At 38.0% G+C, this 19,098-nt stretch overlaps 1 protein-coding gene across 8 annotated transcripts in view; it reads left to right on the forward strand.

The window, feature by feature from the left end:
- Nucleotides 1–19,098, forward strand: part of myo3a (myosin IIIA) — a 433,748-nt gene that overhangs the window by 367,336 nt on the left and 47,314 nt on the right. For all 8 annotated transcript variants that reach the window (XM_087987435.1, XM_087987437.1, XM_087987436.1 and 5 more), the window contains one exon: nt 3,591–3,734. In XM_087987435.1, coding sequence (XP_087843561.1) covers nt 3,591–3,734 — 144 coding nt within the window. The remainder of the gene's footprint in view (nt 1–3,590; nt 3,735–19,098) is intronic.

The following is a 19,098-nucleotide window of genomic DNA, read 5'->3' on the forward strand; positions in this document are numbered from 1 at the left end:
AATCTAGATTTTAAAATTCTGCAACACTTCCCCAAAACAAGGTTGATTGATTCTGATCATTTTGATTTTCAATACATGTAGTGAAGCAATTTATGTCTGGGGTAAAACAACCCACTGAGTGCAAACAAACATCAATCACCTACCAGTAAACTAACTTTGCTTTGAATATGTTGAATAATACAGCCTGGTACCACAAATGTCCTGTACATTTGCAGTAAAACACCTCTATCATTCGACATATTCTGCACTACTTTCTGCAGAAGACAGTTTTACAGAATAGTAATTCACTGACTGAAAAAAAATCTCCTCATCCCCATCTTAAAAGGCAGGCCCATTATTCTTAAATTGTGTCCCATAGTTCTAATGTATTCCTACAAGAGTATCTTAGTATCTATGTTTCAATAAGATCACCTCTCATACTTCTAAACTCCAATTGGTATAGTCTGATCCTGTCCAGTCTTCCTCAAAGAATAACCATTTCATCCAGGGAATGAGATGAGTGAACTTTCTCTGAATTGCTTCTAACATAGTTATATCCATTATTGGGACACTAGAACTGTACAGACTACTCCAGATGCAGTCTCAACAAGGTCCTGTACATTTGCAGTAAAGCGTCTCTATCATTATATTACATCTTCCCTGCAATAAACAGCAGAACATCATTTGCATCTACCTTCTCAATAGGCAACACTAATATCATTCAAAAAATACAAAACAATCAAGGAGAAAAAGGGAAGAGAAAATAAATACAGTAGCACTCACCAGAAAGAAAGTAATTGGAAAAGTACTGTACAAGATGCCAACAGGTCCCGTAGATCCCACTGATTTCATCCTTAGATTGTTAGATTTAAATGTTTATTGTCACATGTACAAAAGTACAGGAATACAGTGAAAAGCATATAATGTCACTACACAAGGCACGATCTTAAATACAAGTACCTAGGTACAGAAGCAGAAGAACAAAGTAGAAAGAAAGAAAGAACAAAGTTAAAATTTAAACATTACAATAATTATTAGTATAAAGTAGAAGAGTAAGGCAGAAAGCTAAAAGTCAAACATTATAGTCTTTCAAAAGTGCTAGCATATTAAAGGAATTAGCTATAGATATAGTGGATGCTCTGGTAGTAACCTTATGAGAATCCTGACATGTTAGAAAGTTCTAGAGAATGGAAAATTGCCAATGTAACAAACACTCTTATTAGAAAAAGGAAAAAGATAAAAAAAGAAGTTAAATATAGACAGTTAGTTTAATGCCTGTCATTGGGTGTTCAGATTCTATTATATAGAATATAAGAGCATTGAGTTTAGAATTATGTGAAATACCAAACACCGTCAGTATGGCTTCATAAGGAAATCAAGTTTATCAAAATTTCCAGACTTCTTTGAGAAGGTAACAAGTGGGATAGGTAAAAGGAGTGCAGTGAAAAGGTAAAAGGATGTAATATAGTTGTATTTTCAGAAGGCATTTGATGAGTAACCACACATGAGGCTAATTAATATGACTCCATGGTGTTAGGACAATAAATTAATATGAAAAGAAAATTGGCTAACTAATAGAAGACAGAAAGTGGAATCTTACTAGGATCCAACTGATGTGAGTTAATTGATAAACAGTTCTGTTAAGGAGAACAATTATTCTTCTAAAGAACATAATTGTTGATATTTAATTAATTACCAACAATCTGCTGAATATTCAAAATGACCAAAAAGCCCAAAAAATTGATGATAACAGATAAAACATCTATTTAAATTGAATATAATCTTCTCCATAAAATTCTGTGCTTCTAGGCTACTAATTTTTTAATAAAAAGGTACCATTTTTTAATTGTGTCCATTAAATTGACTGCGATAAGGTTAGGGTTAGGGTTACGATTAGGATTATTTCAAATGTCCAGAACCCAGCGAACCCTTGTTTCGGAAAGTGGGCTTGGATCTGGATCATCAGTGTGCTCATTACAGCAAGCAAACAAAACTTCAGTTTCAATGGAGGCAGAGTTAATTGATAAGTGGTGGGGAATGGTAATGAATTGGTCATAGTGGTAGTGGTGGAGGGAATAGAACTGGGACACCAGGGAAAGGAGTCTGATTTTGGGCATAAAAAAAGAAAGCTTCTGAATTCTCAAGTAGGTCAGGGTAGATGGAGTACTGCAAACCAGGATTCTGGAGGGAATTGTTATTCTTCTAGAAAATGAATTACTGTGTGAGAGACTTTTTTTTCAAAACGTTCATGTTTTTCAATCAAAAAAGCAGATTCAATGATGCTGACCTTATTCAAGACAGTCTGGAGCTGTTCAAATTTATGCAGCTCCCAAAGATCAACTGCCCTGTGATGATTAACTCGGTACTTAACTAACTGAAAATTTTGTTTCCAGTTCGCACTTGCTCCCTTACCATTCTGTTAAAATTTGACAAGGTCAGAAACTAAAGTGGGACGTCATGATGCACAAAGTTAGTGCTAATTTGTGTTTTGGTCACCAACCTCTGTCACAATTTAATGAAAATCCAACCCCCAGTGTTATCAAGTTTTTGAAAACTATATATCATGATTACGTACGCAGTAAATCTCTCATTGCATTGTACAATGATGCATCACATCTCTAACTCAGAAGAGCATCCCACCCAGCACCAGCACATGGACTCACCTAGACCATATGAAATGTTCACCATTCCCTGGGCCACATTCTGCTTGATTGCTCTGCTTTGCCATGCCTTAAGCTTACTTTTGCTTTACTTTAACTTGCTTTAATCTAATTTTGAACAATTTACTCTAAACTGGAGATTAGTAGAAAGTAGAAATTCCTCAACCTTACTGCAAATTAGCTCCTTTCTTGTATCTACAAATTCTTCCTTTCCTGATGCTACTTTAGAAAGTTCAATTTTTCAAAGTTACTGGAGTTGAAATGTAGCCCCTAGCAGCAGCTCCTCAGCAACTGATCATAATTCATGACTTTTCTGTGATGTTGCTATTAATATGTTTCTCTGCTGCCACACCTTCTGGAGCCTCCAGCCTATTTGCCTCTGTTCTAGATGGTAAGTGTGATAAATCTTGTTCCTCAGACTGTATTTATGCTGCTGCCTGCTTGGGTTTTCTTGCACAGGGCCACCTTTCTGCCTCTGTTCCTAAAGGTAAGTGCTGTGGGCCTCTTTCTTCTGGCTACATTTATGCTGGTCCCCACTTGGGGTTTCTCTTGCACATCCAGCCATCTGGCCCTGGTCCGGACTGCAATCCATAATGTATTATTATGAATAATAATGGGATTCAACATTGTCCCTCTATTATGTACCCCAACCATATTTAATTTATTTAATCTTTAGGGATGTAGAACAAGTAGCTGGTTCATAGGCACTCATTTACTGACCCTTCCAAACTTGATTCAAGCACATGGTCATTCCATATTTAAGATTTGTATGACTAGCCTTGAGTAAAATCTTAAAATGTTGTTTGGTTCTTATAAGCCCAGATTTGATTGTTTGCTTCTCTAACTTATATGTGCATTACCATTTCCTTAAGAAATTACAAGATGTAATGAATGAGTGATATTGAATCAGGTGCTATAATAATAGTTAATATATTCATTACTTTTTCTTAGCCAAGTAAAGTTGCTGGATGCAGATGATCGTTACTACAAACAAATTACACCCAATGATCCACTGTCCAGGGACAATCATGTTGAAGCAACAGGGAGAATACCACCTGCACAAGCCAGATCCACAACACCTAACCGTTCCAACAGGTAGATCTCCAGAGTAATGAAATTCCTCAAGCTGTAAAGATATAAAATCCATTAAAAATGTCCATTAATGAGAAAATAAGACTCAAGTCAACATCTCCTACATTAACACAATCTGCTCTAGGCCTCTGAACCGTGAGATGTTTTGTTTCTTTCAGTTTTACCTTACCCCTCCAATCTAGCAGATTTGAACATCCAAATACAAGTATTTATTTTAATTCAGTCCACCTAGGGGCAAGAGGGTAGTATTGGGTGTAAAATTGTTCTTTATCATTTTATGCTCAGTTGCCACTTTGCCCCAAACCCACTCAGGACTTCCTCTGGACATTCTATGCACCTTTCCTAATTTCAGGAAGAAGGCTCATTAATGCATTCAAATTGAAGTTAAGTGGAAAATCACAAGACCAAAATATAATTAAGTAAAATAACTGGATGGTGAGAGGAGAAAGCCTCAAAAACATAAATGAAATAAATATTTTGCTGCAATCAGTGAAAAAAATAGAAGTATTCTCCTGAATGTAGCAAGAATAATTCCATCTATGGGCTCCCCCTCTCCGCGCCACTACAACCAGCTTCCTCAGCTCTCCAAGATCTCCCCTCACCCCAACTTTTCCACATCATCCCTGGACCATCCTTTGTCCTTCTTTTGTTAGCCTCAGGACCAGCAGATATTTGACCAGCCCAAAGTCAATACACTACAGCATGATTTCTGATTGGAGTAGGCAGTTCATTGTTGGCATGGTATTAAGGCATAGCCCTCAAGATGATGTGACACCGATAGGTGGATATTCTGCCCTTTGCTGGCCTGTTTATTGCCTGCCTTAAAATCTATCTCTATTCATGTCAATTAATTAATGCTGCTTGATTCATTTTGGGTAAGCAAACCCATCTGAATAGAACATTGTTCTGTTTTGGTAAATTATGGCAATGAGTTTCTTTATCTCAACCATTAAAAAGTGCTATTAATAAATTATCAATGGGTAGAAAATTCACTCAAGTGAGTTAATTGTGAAACTTTTACGTGAATTTATTTCAATCAGCAAAATAGACTTCATAGCAATTGACACCTTTGATCATAATATATATCCTTGAGTGGCAGAATTCCTTTATATGCTACAGCATTAATCTTTACCTGATATATTTCATGTGACTATAATGGATTTCTTTGAATTCATGGACTTGTTAAAACTATTTTTGCTGCAACAATATCAGTAGTGTAATTGGTGCCTGACAGTTTGAAATATTGGAAGGCTACTCTGGCCAGTTTTATGATGATCTTACAAATCCAGACCATGTTCAAATTACTTTTAGTTGAATCAGTTGAATGCAAATTTCCTTACCTTTTCAAAAGGACCATTGAAATGCTAGCTATTGCATTGCATCTGTCAAGAAGTATCCCGAGTCAGTGTCACCCATGCTCTATTCTTCACAGAATCAGTGATTTGCAGAAAACATGCAAATTCTAAATTATGGAAAGTTGTGATAGTGTCCCAGAATATTTTTTTAAGCCTTGTCCTGCTATTATTTTCTTAAAGATGTATTTGTCAACCAAATCAAATTCACTGGAATAATGATAACTTTTATCATGTGGAGAATTGGCTGATGACTTGCCATTGCTTATTTTTATCCAAGCATGCAGGTCAAAATTATCCCATTATATATTTTTATCTTTTCTGATCTCTTTTTCATCATTATAAATTCATTTCTATCATCCTGGGAGTTTCAGTTACCAATATTAGCAGGGTAAATACATAGCATATTTCAATGCCAGCCCAAGGCCTCCAATTTTAGTATAGCCATTAATCCATTTATTTATCTTAAAAGAGTTGAGGGCTATAGTAAAACAGCAGGCTATGGAATGCTATCACAGTAAACTCATTGCATATCCACTAATATTATTTCTAGGTTCTGATAACTTCGATTTATCTTTGTAATAGCTAGGTAAAAGAATGAGCTGTAACTTTCCAGTTATATTCAAACTGTATATTTTGTACATTTTGATTTAGAGAAATAATAAAATGGTTTAATTCTTCCCATAGAAAATAATATGCTTTCAAAACTCCCTTTGGTTATCAGTAAATTGTATCCTGACAATTTGTAGATTTCTGTACTGTCTATGATACCTTGGCAATGTGTATATTTTCTATACTGTGTTAGACTTTTATATTCATGGAAGAACTGATAATCATAGAAAACTGAGTTTATTTTATCATGGGAATGGGAAAAAGTGCTATTCTACCCACTAGAAAGGTATGTTTTGAGAGAAAATAGAGGCTTTCCATTAAGATTATCTTGATGTTAATCACAAAGAGCTGATACCACATCTGCACGGCTGCACACAGGATGCCTTTTGAAGATGATAGCTCCTTCCTAATGTTTAATGCAAGTGTAATTGAGCATGTGGCCAGATAAATGATAAGCCCAAATTCATATCTGTCTTGGGGTTTTCATTAGTCTTGCAGGTGTAGAAGTGTTGATGTCAATAATTAAGGAAATTGTAAAAATATAAACTGTTAACATATGCATTAATTTAAAGCATTCCTATATGAAAATCTACTGAATTGTTATCTAAGCAGATGTTTGTCAAGATACTAATTGTAAGTAGCCAACTAATCCCATCATCTGAAGTAGAAACAGGCTCTACTATGCCTGTTGTGCCTTGACAGCAAAAGTGCCACAGCTGCAGAAGTGGAGGAGGAGGAGGAGGCATGATGCCCATTTCTTACTAAGCTACAGTTCTGCAATCTTCTGCATTTATGTACTAAGTTGCTTACCCTGCTTAATGCCTAGCTTCATTTATGCCTTGGATTTGATGCAAAAATATTAAACACCTGCCGCAATATTTTGTCTGATTAGCCCCAGTTTGCTCACTCTCCCTTTATCACACATTTCGAATGGGCAAGAGGGGGAGTTCTGTCGTTAATGGAGCTCTAACAATAGAACAGACTTTGTAGCATAATTTTCAATCAACTAACATTACCACATTTATAATATTTTATTGTTATTTTAAAGAAAACATCTGGTACCATTTTTACTGCTTTACCTCTCGCTTACAATTTTTAAAAAAAATTTGCACTTCATGATCAAGATGGGATAAAGTGGAAAAGAACAAACTAACTATACTTATTGATCTTGGCACAACCACCAGCCAGAGATCAAGGTTATAATTGTCCCAGTCAGCTTCAGGTCAACAGGGAGCCATGTGTAGTCTTTGTTATCTGTGACAGTGGAATGTGGGGAAGGCACAGTTATCATAGAATTTCGACAGTGAACGCAGGCTATTCTACCCATCAGGTCCACACCAACCCTCTGAAGAACGTCGCATCCAGGCCCCACCATAATCTATCCCTGTAACCCTCCATTTCCCGTGGCCAATCCACCCAGTTTATAAGTCTTTGGGCACAATGAGCAAAATAGCATGGCCGATCCATCTAGCCTGCACATCTTTGGACTGTGGAAGGAAACTCGGGTAACCAGAGGAAACTCACACAGATACAGGGAGAAAGTGCAAACTCCACACAGACATTCGTCCGATGGTGGAATTGAACCACTATGAGGCAGCAGTGCTAACCACGCAGTGATCGTGTCGATATCCAGGAAGTGACTTCATAGCAAGCTTTTCAATATCAGTCCATGTGCTGCTCAATTATGATAGGATTTGTAGGGTAATGGGAATGTCATTGAAGGGGTGATTGAGTCATGTGTTGGCTCTGTATCATATTAAAGTAAACTTCACCAACAATGAAGAGGAACAGTTATTTTCATAGACCACAATCTTATGAATTGTTTTGGAGAAATCCAATAATCCAGAAGCCCAGACTAATGTTGTAAGAGCAGGGGTTCAAATTCCATTAGGCATTGATGGAGTTTAAATTCAATTACTGTATAAATCTGGAATTGAAATCTAGTCTCAGTACTGGACATTGTGACAATCATTGATTGGTATATTATGGTCCAAGTCAATGTGACAACCAAAAGTGTCAGATCCCAGATGAAATCTGGTTTGATGGATCAGACTACATTTAAAGATGGCAGTCTTTCATTTGAACATAAGCATGCTAAGCCATAGATTTAGGTTTAACAATAAAATAGAAGTTTATGGCATACATGAAATGAAAATAAAATAAAGCAAACTGTCTGACTCTGACACAGTTCAAAAGATTTCAGAATGCACAACAAAACAAAGTCCCAACTACTCTCAATGTCTTCACTTTGCATTTACTCAGAAAAGCAGAGAAATGCTCCTTTCTTCTCCAATTTGTAGGTTTGGCTTACCTATTTTGTCCTTAGTTCCTGGTCTGAAAGCTGTGAAACTTTTTTTCTTGAGTCTTTGCACAACTGAGATCTTAGATTTTTTTCAACATCGAGTCGCCAATGAAAATTCTTCATCAAGTACTCCTGGTGTGGAAACTTTACAAATGAAACTCTTTCACTGAGGTAACTTATTTTTTTAATTGCTCTGAACTGAGACTATTCTCATATTTGACTTTAATCAGTTATTTTTCGAATTGCCCAGAATCTCTAGATTTGTTGAAGCTAACTCATAGTGTGGCATGGTGGCACAGTGGTTAGCACTGCTGCCTAACAGTGCTAGAGACCTGGGTTAAATTCCTGCCTGTGTGGAGTTTGCACATTCTCCCTGTGTCTGTGTGGGTTTCCTCTGGGTGCTCTGGTTTCCTCCCACAGTCCAAAAATGTGCAGATTGGGTGAATTGGCCATGCTAAATTGCCTGTAGTGTTAGGTGTAGGGGAATGGGTCTGGGTGGGTTGTTATTTGGAGGGTCAGTGTGGACTTGTTGGGCTGTTTCCACACTGTAAGTAATCTAAATCAATCCTTTATTATTACTATCGAATGTAAGCTAACACCTTTTATTGTTTTCTCTCTTGTCGTAAATTGCTACAGTACAAATTAACTTCCATTCACATTTCAGGGGACACATAATAGTTTAAAATCATGGTTCTAGAAAGACTGACCTTATTATTTATTAAAGCATTTTGCAAAAGAAGACCATCAAGGATATGCCACTAGTTTAAAGTTTAAACTTTGAGAAGAAACTAATATATATAAATAACCTTTCATCACACTTCCTTCCAAAGAAGAATGATAGTGTATCCTTAAAAGAAAATGTCATTACCCATCAAAATATTTTTAGAACACCCTATCTTGCATTTACAATAATAGTATATTGTAAAAGCTAAAGTCACAATAGTCGTACCAGTTCATATTTCTGCGCTTTCATCAGAGAGAGAGAGAGAGAGAAAACTGGTGGTGCTTTAACCTGAGGGTCACCAGGCCACAGAAGAGGGGAGGTTTTGAGAAGAAACCTTCATGATAACATCAGCCAGTGCAGGAATGTAACCTACAACTGTTGTTGTTACTCCGAATTGCAAACCAGGTGACGACTCTATATTGACATTAAACTTATAATGAGATTCGAGGCAATCTTATTTGGCAATCTGAGCACAGTGGCTCAGTAATTAATACTGCTGTCTCACAGCACCAGGGCCACGGATTTGATTCCAGCCTTGGGCGACTGTCTGTGTGGAGTTTGCATGTTCTCCCCGTGTCTCCGTGGGTTTATTCCGGGTGCTCCAGTTTCCTCCCACAATCCAAAGATGTGCAGGTTAGGTGAATTGGCCATGCTAAATTTCCTGTAATGTGTAGGTTTGGTACGTTTGTCAGGGGTAAATGTCTAGTAGTAGAATAGGGGGATGGGACTGGGTGGGTTACTCTTCAGAGGGTCATTGTGGACTTATGCAAAATGGCCTGTTTCCAGACTATAGGGATTCTATGAAACTATGACTTTACATGTTTCCATACCATCACAGCATATGGGAAGTGATGGTCTAGTGACCTAGAACATCAAACTAATATTCTGAGAACGTGTGTTCAAATGCCACCTTGGTGGATGATGAAATTTGAATTCACTAATGATGATCACGTAACCATTGCTGATTGTTACGGGTATCCTTACGTGATCTAGTCTATGTGTGGCTCCAGATCCACAGCAATATGGTTGATTCTTAACTGCCCTCAGAAAAAGCCTAGCAAGCCACTCAGTTTAACGATAATTAGGGAAGTGCAATAAATGTTGACCTTACTGGCCTGCTAGCTTGCCTATATCCCATGAGCAAATAAAAACAATCCTTCGCATATGCTCTTGATTAATCAACAAATAATATGGCATTGTCGTTTGCAGGCACATGAATGATTTATAAATGACAATGAGGATTGAGCACCACTAAAAAAGTATAATTTACTGTCCAAATCTTTTCCAACAGAAACCCATAGGATTATGGTCTGTAGTTTCTGTCATATTGATGGTGATGCATATTTCAAAATGATGTGGAGCCAACTCACGCCTTAATTTCTCCTCCTCCACGACTGAGTATTTTATAAGAACATGTGGTCAGTTTCTTCAAAAATAGGTGACAGGCTATAACTGATAGGCCCTGCTCACTATCATGTAGTAAAACAGTGCCAATACCAATGTTGTTGGTATCAACAGCCAGTTTCAGTGACTTCTCATAATCTGGCATTGCTAAAGCTGGTGCTCTTGTTAATGCAGCAAAGGCACTCTGATCTCTTGCATCCATTAAAATTTCCTGCCTGTCTTTCATAAATTCATTTATTCAAGCTATGGCAGTAATGAAGTTCAGAATAAACATACAATTAGATCCACTCATGCCAACACATTCTAAAATTTCATTATCTATCTTAAGCACAGAAAGTTCCAAAATAGCCCATAATTTCACATTTTCAGGGCTATTTGGCCTTGTTTGAAGGAGTTGCCCAAACAAATCAATTTTGCTTTGGTGAATTCATTTGTAGCCAGATTTATAATCAAATTTGCTTTTTGTACACAATGGAACAGTTCAACCAAGTGATGTAATTGTATTCCAATTGTTTTCCTGGCTGAACACAACAAAGTCATCAATGTAAACCAACCAGTTGCATTGTCTGTCTGACTTTACTCATCAATCATTGGACTATTACTAAAGCGCTATTCATTCTCGATTGTCTAACTTTGCTTGGATAAAGTCTATCTGGTGTTCCATTGGTTGATTTTTTTTAGCTCTATCAGTCGATGGAACTTACTTATACCCTTTTAGCAGGTCGATTTTGATGATCAATCACTTGTGTCCAATTCACTCGATGAAATCCTTGAATGTGGAATAGGATATGAAGTTGCTATTGTTACTGTATTGGCTTTACGATAAACAGAATTTTTGCAATCATCCAGTTTCAGCATTAGATAACTTTGAGTTGCTGTGTCTTGGTTTAGTAATGTCTTTGTCCTTCATGAACTTAATCGCTTCTCTCATTTGAGTTAATTTCTCTGGATTGAATCTGTAAGAATGTTGTGTTATAGGTCATGCATCACTTACTTTAAAAATCATGAACAGCGGGTATGATTTTCCTGGCTTATTCAGACAAATTGACTCATGATTTTGTTTTAACCTTTATAAGTTGTTTCAATATTTTTCTGGAAGATGACATATTATGCTATCTAACCATTGCAGATCCTCTACCTTTTCTAATTTGATTGCTAACTGCGCACCTTTTGTCTTGTCAAGTTTGGATGCATTCTCCAATTGTTCTGATACCATTATTTTAATCACTATTTCTTTCACTACCATGAATATATCTTCTCCTGGCTAATGTATATTTCATTATATCTTTTTAACATACTAACCTAACACACACAATGTTTCTTTCTCGTATCTGGAGTACTCATTCCATAATTTATAGCACTGAGTTTCTTTTTTATTTGATAAGGTCCAATGAACCTTGTTTTTAATATATCTATTTGAGCCATTAATACGGTGCTAAAATCTATCCCAGCAATAAAATTTTAGACTTTGGCCTTTCTATCTGCTCTATTTTCATTGTTTATTGAGCAATCTTCAAATTCTTCTTGGCCAAATCACATGATTTGGTTACTTTCTCTTTGAAACTTAAACTGTACATTGGAAATGTCCTCTCTCAACTTTGGTTTATCAATATTTCTTTAATCATTTTAAGCAGTCCTCTCACCTCATATCCACATCTGAGTTAATAAATATGGGCTCATTGGGAACATCTTAAGGGAATTTATTTCTCCCAATCATTAGAACATTCTTGACAATTAGCTCTAATGATGATTTGCAAAGTTAAGCCATCTTTCCAGTGCACTGTGAGATTGAGGACAGTAATTGCAAGAAGCTAAATAATGTTATCCCCAAATTTGTCATCTTTTCTTTGAACATTTGTGACATAAAATTTGTGTCTTCATCTTATCACATTTCTCTGGTGAAAATGTTGTTAAAATTTGAACTAACATTTCTACTACTACTTTTAAAGTAAATTTTCCAAAAGGCACTGCTTCACGAAATCTTGTTGTAATATCCATAATCATTAAAAAGTACTAATTCCAATTCCTGCCCTCAGGAAAAGTTCCTACATGATCTATTTAGACTCTGTGAACTTTTGTTTTCAATAGCTGGTATAGAAACGAATAATAGTGCAGGTTTAATTAGTGGTTGGGTTACCCTCATAGCCAAATGTGTGTGGCATGTCTTGAAAAATTTGACAACATCTTTATTAAGTGTTTTGATTGGCTAGGATTACATAATGCATTCTGTGTTTCCTAATATTTAAGTGACCTGCTATTGGAATTTTGTAAGTTACTTGAAAAGTTTTGTATGATAATCAGATGGAACAGCCACCTTATAGACTATTGCAGACTCCTCATCAGCTGGCATTTGAGGTAGTCTCAACAGTTATTTGTCTTTCAAGTAATAATATTCATATATTGACTCTGACTCAATTTCTGAGCAGACTTTGGGTATAACTCTTTCAGTCCCGAACCCATTTGTTGCATTTCTATTAAAGAAAATGTGTTAAACTTGTCAGCTTCATTTTCTTTAACTGCATCCTTTCTATTTTAATTTTTAAAAATTGTATCTGATGTCTGAATTTCCAAATCATCATCTTTGTTTCATACAGTATTCTTCTTCCTGTCTAATTCTATAGACCTGAGATCTAGAACGTAGAACATAGAACATAGAACAGTACAGCACAGAACAGACCCTTCAGCCCACGATGTTGTGCCAACCATTGATCCTCATGTATGCACCCTCAAATTTCTGTGACCATTTGCATGTCCAGCAGTCTCTTAAATGTCCCCAATGACCTTGCTTCCACAACTGCTGCTGGCAGTCATAGTCATAGTGCAGACAGCAAACAATGCAGGATATTCCTCTTGTAACATCTCACTTTCTTTTATCTCCATTGCTTGTTTCACCACCCTCTGGGAGGCCAATACTTTTAAAACAACCAGGTCATTTCTCTAAATAAAATCAATTCCTTCTGTTGGAACTACAATTACTCCATTTATTATTTCATTCTTAATCCAAGTCTTTACAGTGGGACTGACCTGTAACATCCATGCACACCTCAAATTAATATTTTCTCCTTCATTAATTCCTCTGGAAGATAATATTATCATGAGCATTGGTGACTGATTTGCTCCAAAGTTCTTAATATCTTCATAGGTTTACCTCCTTGATTTGAATCATAAAATACTCAAAACATTTAGTGGTCTAATTCATCTTGTGCATATTCACAAAGTCATAGAGATGTACAGCACAGAAACAGACCCTTTGGTCCAACTTGTCCATGCTGACCAGATATCCTAAATAAATCTGGTCTCATTTGCCAGCATTTGGCCCATATCCATCTAAACCCTTCCATTCATGTGTTCATCCAGATGCCTTTTAAATGTTGCAATTGTACCAGCCTCTACCACTTCCTCTGCCAGCTCATTGCATGCATGCGCCACCTTCTGTGTGAAAAAGTTGCCCCTTGGGTCCCTTTTAAATCTTTCCCCTCTCACCTTAAACCTATGCCCTCTAGTTTTACATTCACCCACCCAGGGGAAAAGATCTTATCCATTTACCCTATCCATACCCCTCATGATTTTATAAACCTCTGTAAGGTCACCTCTCAGCCTCCGATGCTCCATGCAAAATAGCCCCAGCCTATTCAGCGTCTCCCTATAGCTCAAACCCTCCAACCCTGGCAACACTTGTGTAAATCTTTTCTGAACCCTTTCAAGTTTCACAACATCCTTCCGATAGGAAGCAGACCAGAATTGCACAAAAATTTCCAAATGTGGCCTAACCAATGTCCTGTACAGCCGCAACACAACCTCCCAAAGAAGAATTTTCATGACTGTCCTGAGTCATCTGCATTTCTTATTATATTTTAAGGAAACATTTTCTCTTTGTACTATCGCTGCAGTTTAACAGGTGTTTGTTTTCTTGATGCCTATTTTTCTGAAGATTCTTTAGACATTTGCACGACCACAATCAGTCTCCTATTGAACTTGCAGAAATTGCCTTTGGTATGTGCAATGTTACAGTGAAAGTATGTAATTTTCTTTATATCACATTTTGTTCAAGTCTTTCTGCTTTATTACTTTGGTATCCTATTTGTTCTCTAAAACCAGTACCTCCTCCATCAATAGATTTTCTATTCCTCCAATTTCCATGTGGATTCCCAAATGATCATCTCCCCATCTGTAATTATCTGTGTGAGATATTATAGATACCTGCCAGAACTGCTGCTCCTCTGATCTTAAATAGTGACAATCCTCTAAATAGGTTTTTAGGTTTGCAGGAATGCAATTCTGGAACATAAATACTGGCCTAGACTTGTTGGGCCAAATGACCTGTTTCTAAACTGTACATCTTGTGTAATCCAGTAATATACACAGAGCTTACTTATAAATGTGAAGTCTGGCTCTGACCATTTAGCTAGTTTAAAGTTGTTCTGGCATCAGATAATATTTGATGTTATGACTTTTCTCTTGTAAACATTCTGGCATTTCAAACAATTTTTCCCCAAGATGGCAGCAGAGTAGGATGCTCCAGCTGCATGCAGCTCTTCTGCTCTATTTGTTTATTTCTCGTTTCCTTCTCTTCTTTCCCCTTTCTTTCTTTCTGTCTTGGTGTTTCTTCACCTTCCCCATTGCAGTGTCTCACCCTGTTCTCTCAGCAGCTCGTGGCATATCTCTGCCTGGTCTCACAGGTGCTCTCAGCAGCCTGGTTTCTCAGCGGTATGTCGGCCTGGTTTCTCGGCGATATGTTGGTCTGGTTTCCCAGTGATATGTCGGCCTGGGGTCTCAGTGGCATTTCAGCCTGGTCTTTTGGTGATACGTCAGCCTGGTCTCTCGGCGATACGTTGGCCTGGGGTCTCAGCGATATGTTGGCCTGGGGTCTCAGCGATATGTTGGCCTGGTCGCTCGGCGATATGTTGGCCTGGTCTCTCGGCAATATGTCGGCCTGGGGTCTCGGCGATATGTCGGCCTGGGGTCTCGGCGATATGTCGGCCTGGGGTCTTAGCGATATGTCGGCCTAGGGTCTCGGCGATATGTCGGCCTGGGGTCTCAGCGATATGTCGGCCTGGTCTCTCAGATGTTTCAGCTCGGCATGTGAGTGGATCCTTCCCGGGCATGTTCCCAAGGCACCAGGGGAGATGGGGAGGTGACAGTTTCAGCAGCAGTGACCTCATTGTGGCCCAGTGTGGCAAGAGGTGAGCAGAGAGGGAGCTCCCTCGATATCCGTGGCAGTGGCATCAAGAACAGGCAGCTGAGATCTCCCAGGGAGCGAAATAAGCAGAGGTCTCATCAAAGACTTGAACTTTTAATTTATTCTTTTATTTACCTGTTTAAATTAAGAAATACTTTAATGTAAAGTATTATCTTATTTCTTTATTTTTCTACTTATTCCATGAAGTAATGTTTATCTTTTTAACTCTGTTTCTCTTACTACTTTGTACCTAAGGCTTTTGTACCTAGGTGCCTTTGTACCTAAAATGGTGCCTTGTGTGTCAACGTTATACACTTTTCACTGCAATCCTGTACTTCTGTACTTGAGTACACGTGACAATAAAATTTAAATCTAAAATCTAAACTGAATCTTCAAGCAACTTCAAAATGTGTAATGTTATCTGTCCTATAATTATACTTTCCTTCATGTTCTCTAACTTTCATGATCATTAGTAAGTATTTTCCTCACTTCCGCATTTGACCAAGTTCAGTTACAAGTCTCTGCTATCCATTGATCTCATCCAGATTTTGGAGGTGCTGGTTTTGGACTAGGGTGGTCAGAAACACAACAAAACCAGGTTAGAGTGGTGCTGAAAAAGCACAGCAAGTCAGGAATGATGAAGCTCTTTTGCATGAAATGTTGATTTTCCTGCTCCTCGGATGCTGCCTGACCTGCTGTGTTTTTCCAGCACCACTCTAATATTAACTCTGATCTCCAGCATCTGCAGTCCTCATTTACACCGCAACAAAACCAGATTACAGTCCAACAAATTTATTTGAAATCACAAGCTTTCAGAGTGCTACTGCTCCTCCACCTAATGTGAGGATGTGAGCAGATGTGGGTATGATCCCATTGATGTTGAAAGGTGCTGTTGTCATTCATTTCCTTAGATACCTAATAAAAGCCTGTGGATCACGTATACCAACATGAATCAAACATGAGAGAAACATAGCAAAGTGAAATGTTTGATAGGTGATAAAGAGAGTGAAGTGCCAACTTCAAGCTTATGGATATTAATTGGCTTGCTGGGTCCAGATGAACAGTTAGGGGTAAAATGAAGGTGCCAGTATAGAGACTGGCAAAATTAGCCCGAGCAGACTGATAGGGTCGGGCATTCAGCAAGAGAGCTGAGAGGGCACTTGAGTTTGCAGCTCATCAGGAAATGGTTTCTCAGTGGCCTTTCTGAGAAAGCTAAGTGGTATAGATGCTATTTGTGGGCATACCAAGGCATATTCCACCCTGGACTTTCCAAAGTTTCCTCATAAGAAAACAAATCATTTCAGCTCTTGGATGGCAAACCTCTAAACTGCTTCCAAAGCAGTTTACATCCTTCCTTAAATAAGGAGGCTAAAGAGCCAATATTCATACATTTATTCTTCCTTTTCTCCCCCAATATTCAAAGAAGCCCTTACAATCCTTCATAGGCTAGATTTTCCCATTTTATGGGGGATTTCATGGCAAGTGTCCAGTCATGACTCTCAATAACTTTCTTCATGCTCTCTTCTGCTCTTCACCTCATTAATGGCACAGCCAGCTTTTTTTAATGTGCTTCTCCTGCAAACGTCAGCAGGAGAAATGGAATGCCTTCCAGTCGACAAGCCACTGGCACCATAATTAAAGCTCAACTGCACTCCACTTCAGTTGGTGAAGTGCTCACACACTGAACTCAGAGGAAACCAAAATTCTCAGAAAGTTTCAAATGGAATGCATAACAGTGCTGGAAAATGGTCAATGATAATCTGCCCCTTGCAAGGGTAATCTTCTTTCTGCCCCATCACACTCACAGTAACTCCACCACTGCACATGAACCTCACAAATGCTCACAGACTACTAACCTTGCATACATTTCCAAACAAGCACCAAGTAAATGAGCTCTAAAAAGTGAAATTGAGGTTTATAAGTTGCATCCCGTGTAGATGCATGAGATGGCTGATTCCCTGTGTGCAAAGCAACCATGGCAGGACCATGCAAGTCGAAGGTATCCTTGATCATCAAAGTTAAGTCCTAAAGGACTGAAGTGGATTCAGAGTTAGTTTGAGATCAGCCATTATAATGTGGTGAGCCCAGTAGCTGATGCCAACTTCACTGGAGTAAGGATGGAGGAGTATGCTGGCCCTTGGAGTATTCAAAGACATGTTGGTGAAGGAACATTAAAATGGAGGCCCAGAGAATAAGCAACAAGCAATATCCACCAGGTAACCACTGACAATCAAGCTGGGAGTTATTGCTATCTAGTTTCTCAGGAGAGATGGGGATTATTGCAAACTGCATAGAAATGAAGTGACTTGATGTATTAATGAGATGCAAATGTATAGAAATAAGCTCTCTGTTGCTTATCAGTGAGATGCTGACCTTGTCAGTGAAATTTTAAAAGTAAAATCAGAATTTGTTTTCTTTATGTGAAGAATAAGATTTCTTTTTAATTTGCCATGGTATTTTTCCACATTTCTCACCAATGCCCAAATCCCTCAAGGTATAGGTAAGTTCTATCCCTATATTTCAGGCTTTCTTTCTCCTTGACTCTTAATTTTTCCTTCCTTATTAATTTGTTGCTTTTTTTTTTGGTTTTTCTTTTGTACTTTGTTCAAACCTTTGTACTTCCACTTATTTTTTATGCAATGATATGCCTATTCTTTAAATATATCTTTATTCTATCTTTAATCTGTACAGTTAGCCACAATGGAAGCCCTGTGATTCATAAATATATCTAGGAATGCAAAATTGCCACATGTGAATGTGAAGGGAGATCAGCAAGAAGTAAAAATCTGAGTGTGTGCTCTTTTACATTAGGGTTATCATAGGGTTAAAAGCATTGTCATTTTGTTTCACTTATAGTTAAAGGAACAGTGATTGGTTTTGTCCAGAATAATAGATGAGCAAAAACTCGCATGTCTTCCAAAACAATTGTAGAAATGAGGTTCTTTGAAGCTTGATATAAAAGGAAGGAACTTTAAACTTGGGAAGTTTTCGTTATAAAGTAAAAATTCTAATAAGAGATAAATGTATGCATTATACAAGAGGTTAAATCACTCTGTACTGTGTTAGTAGCTCGTGTTGATGTATTCATATAAAGCTCCTTTTGACTTATGGCAAAGATTGAGCAGGTTGGGACTGTACTCACTGGAGTTTAGATGATTGAGAGATGATTTCATTAAAATGTATTGAATTCTTAAGGGACTTGACAGGATAAATACTGAGCGGATGCTCATCAGATGCTCATGAGAGTCTAGGACCAGCAGGCATAGACTCAGAATAAAGGGGCACCAACTTAAGACTGAGATCAGAAGGATTTTCTTCACTCAAGATTGTGAGTCTTTGGAGCTCTTTGCTGCAGATAGATATTGACAGCTATGATGACTAGGTAAAAACAATGACTGCAGATGCTGGAAACCAGGTTTTGGATTAGTGGTGCTGGAAGAGCACAGCAGTTCAGGCAGCATCCGAGGAGCAGCAAAATCGACGTTTCGAGCAAAAGCCCTTCATCAGGAATAAAGGCAGAGAGCCTGAAGCGTGGAGAGATAAGCTAGAGGAGGGTGGGGGTGGGGAGAAAGTAGCATGGAGTACAATAGGTGAGTGGGGGAGGGGATGAAGGTGATAGGTCAGGGAGGAGGATGGAGTGAATAGGTGGAAAAGAAGATAGGCAGGTAGGACAAGTCATGGGAACAGTGCTGAGCTGGAAGTTTGGCACTAGGGTGAGGTGGGGGAAGGGGAAATGAGGAAACTGTTGAAGTCCACATTGATGCCCTGGGGTTGAAGTGTTCCGAGGCAGAAGA

This window comes from Chiloscyllium plagiosum, unplaced genomic scaffold, assembly GCF_037043375.1.
Source record: "Chiloscyllium plagiosum isolate Xiang-an unplaced genomic scaffold, Cpla_swu_hap1 HiC_scaffold_5, whole genome shotgun sequence".
Lineage (NCBI taxonomy): Eukaryota > Metazoa > Chordata > Chondrichthyes > Orectolobiformes > Hemiscylliidae > Chiloscyllium > Chiloscyllium plagiosum.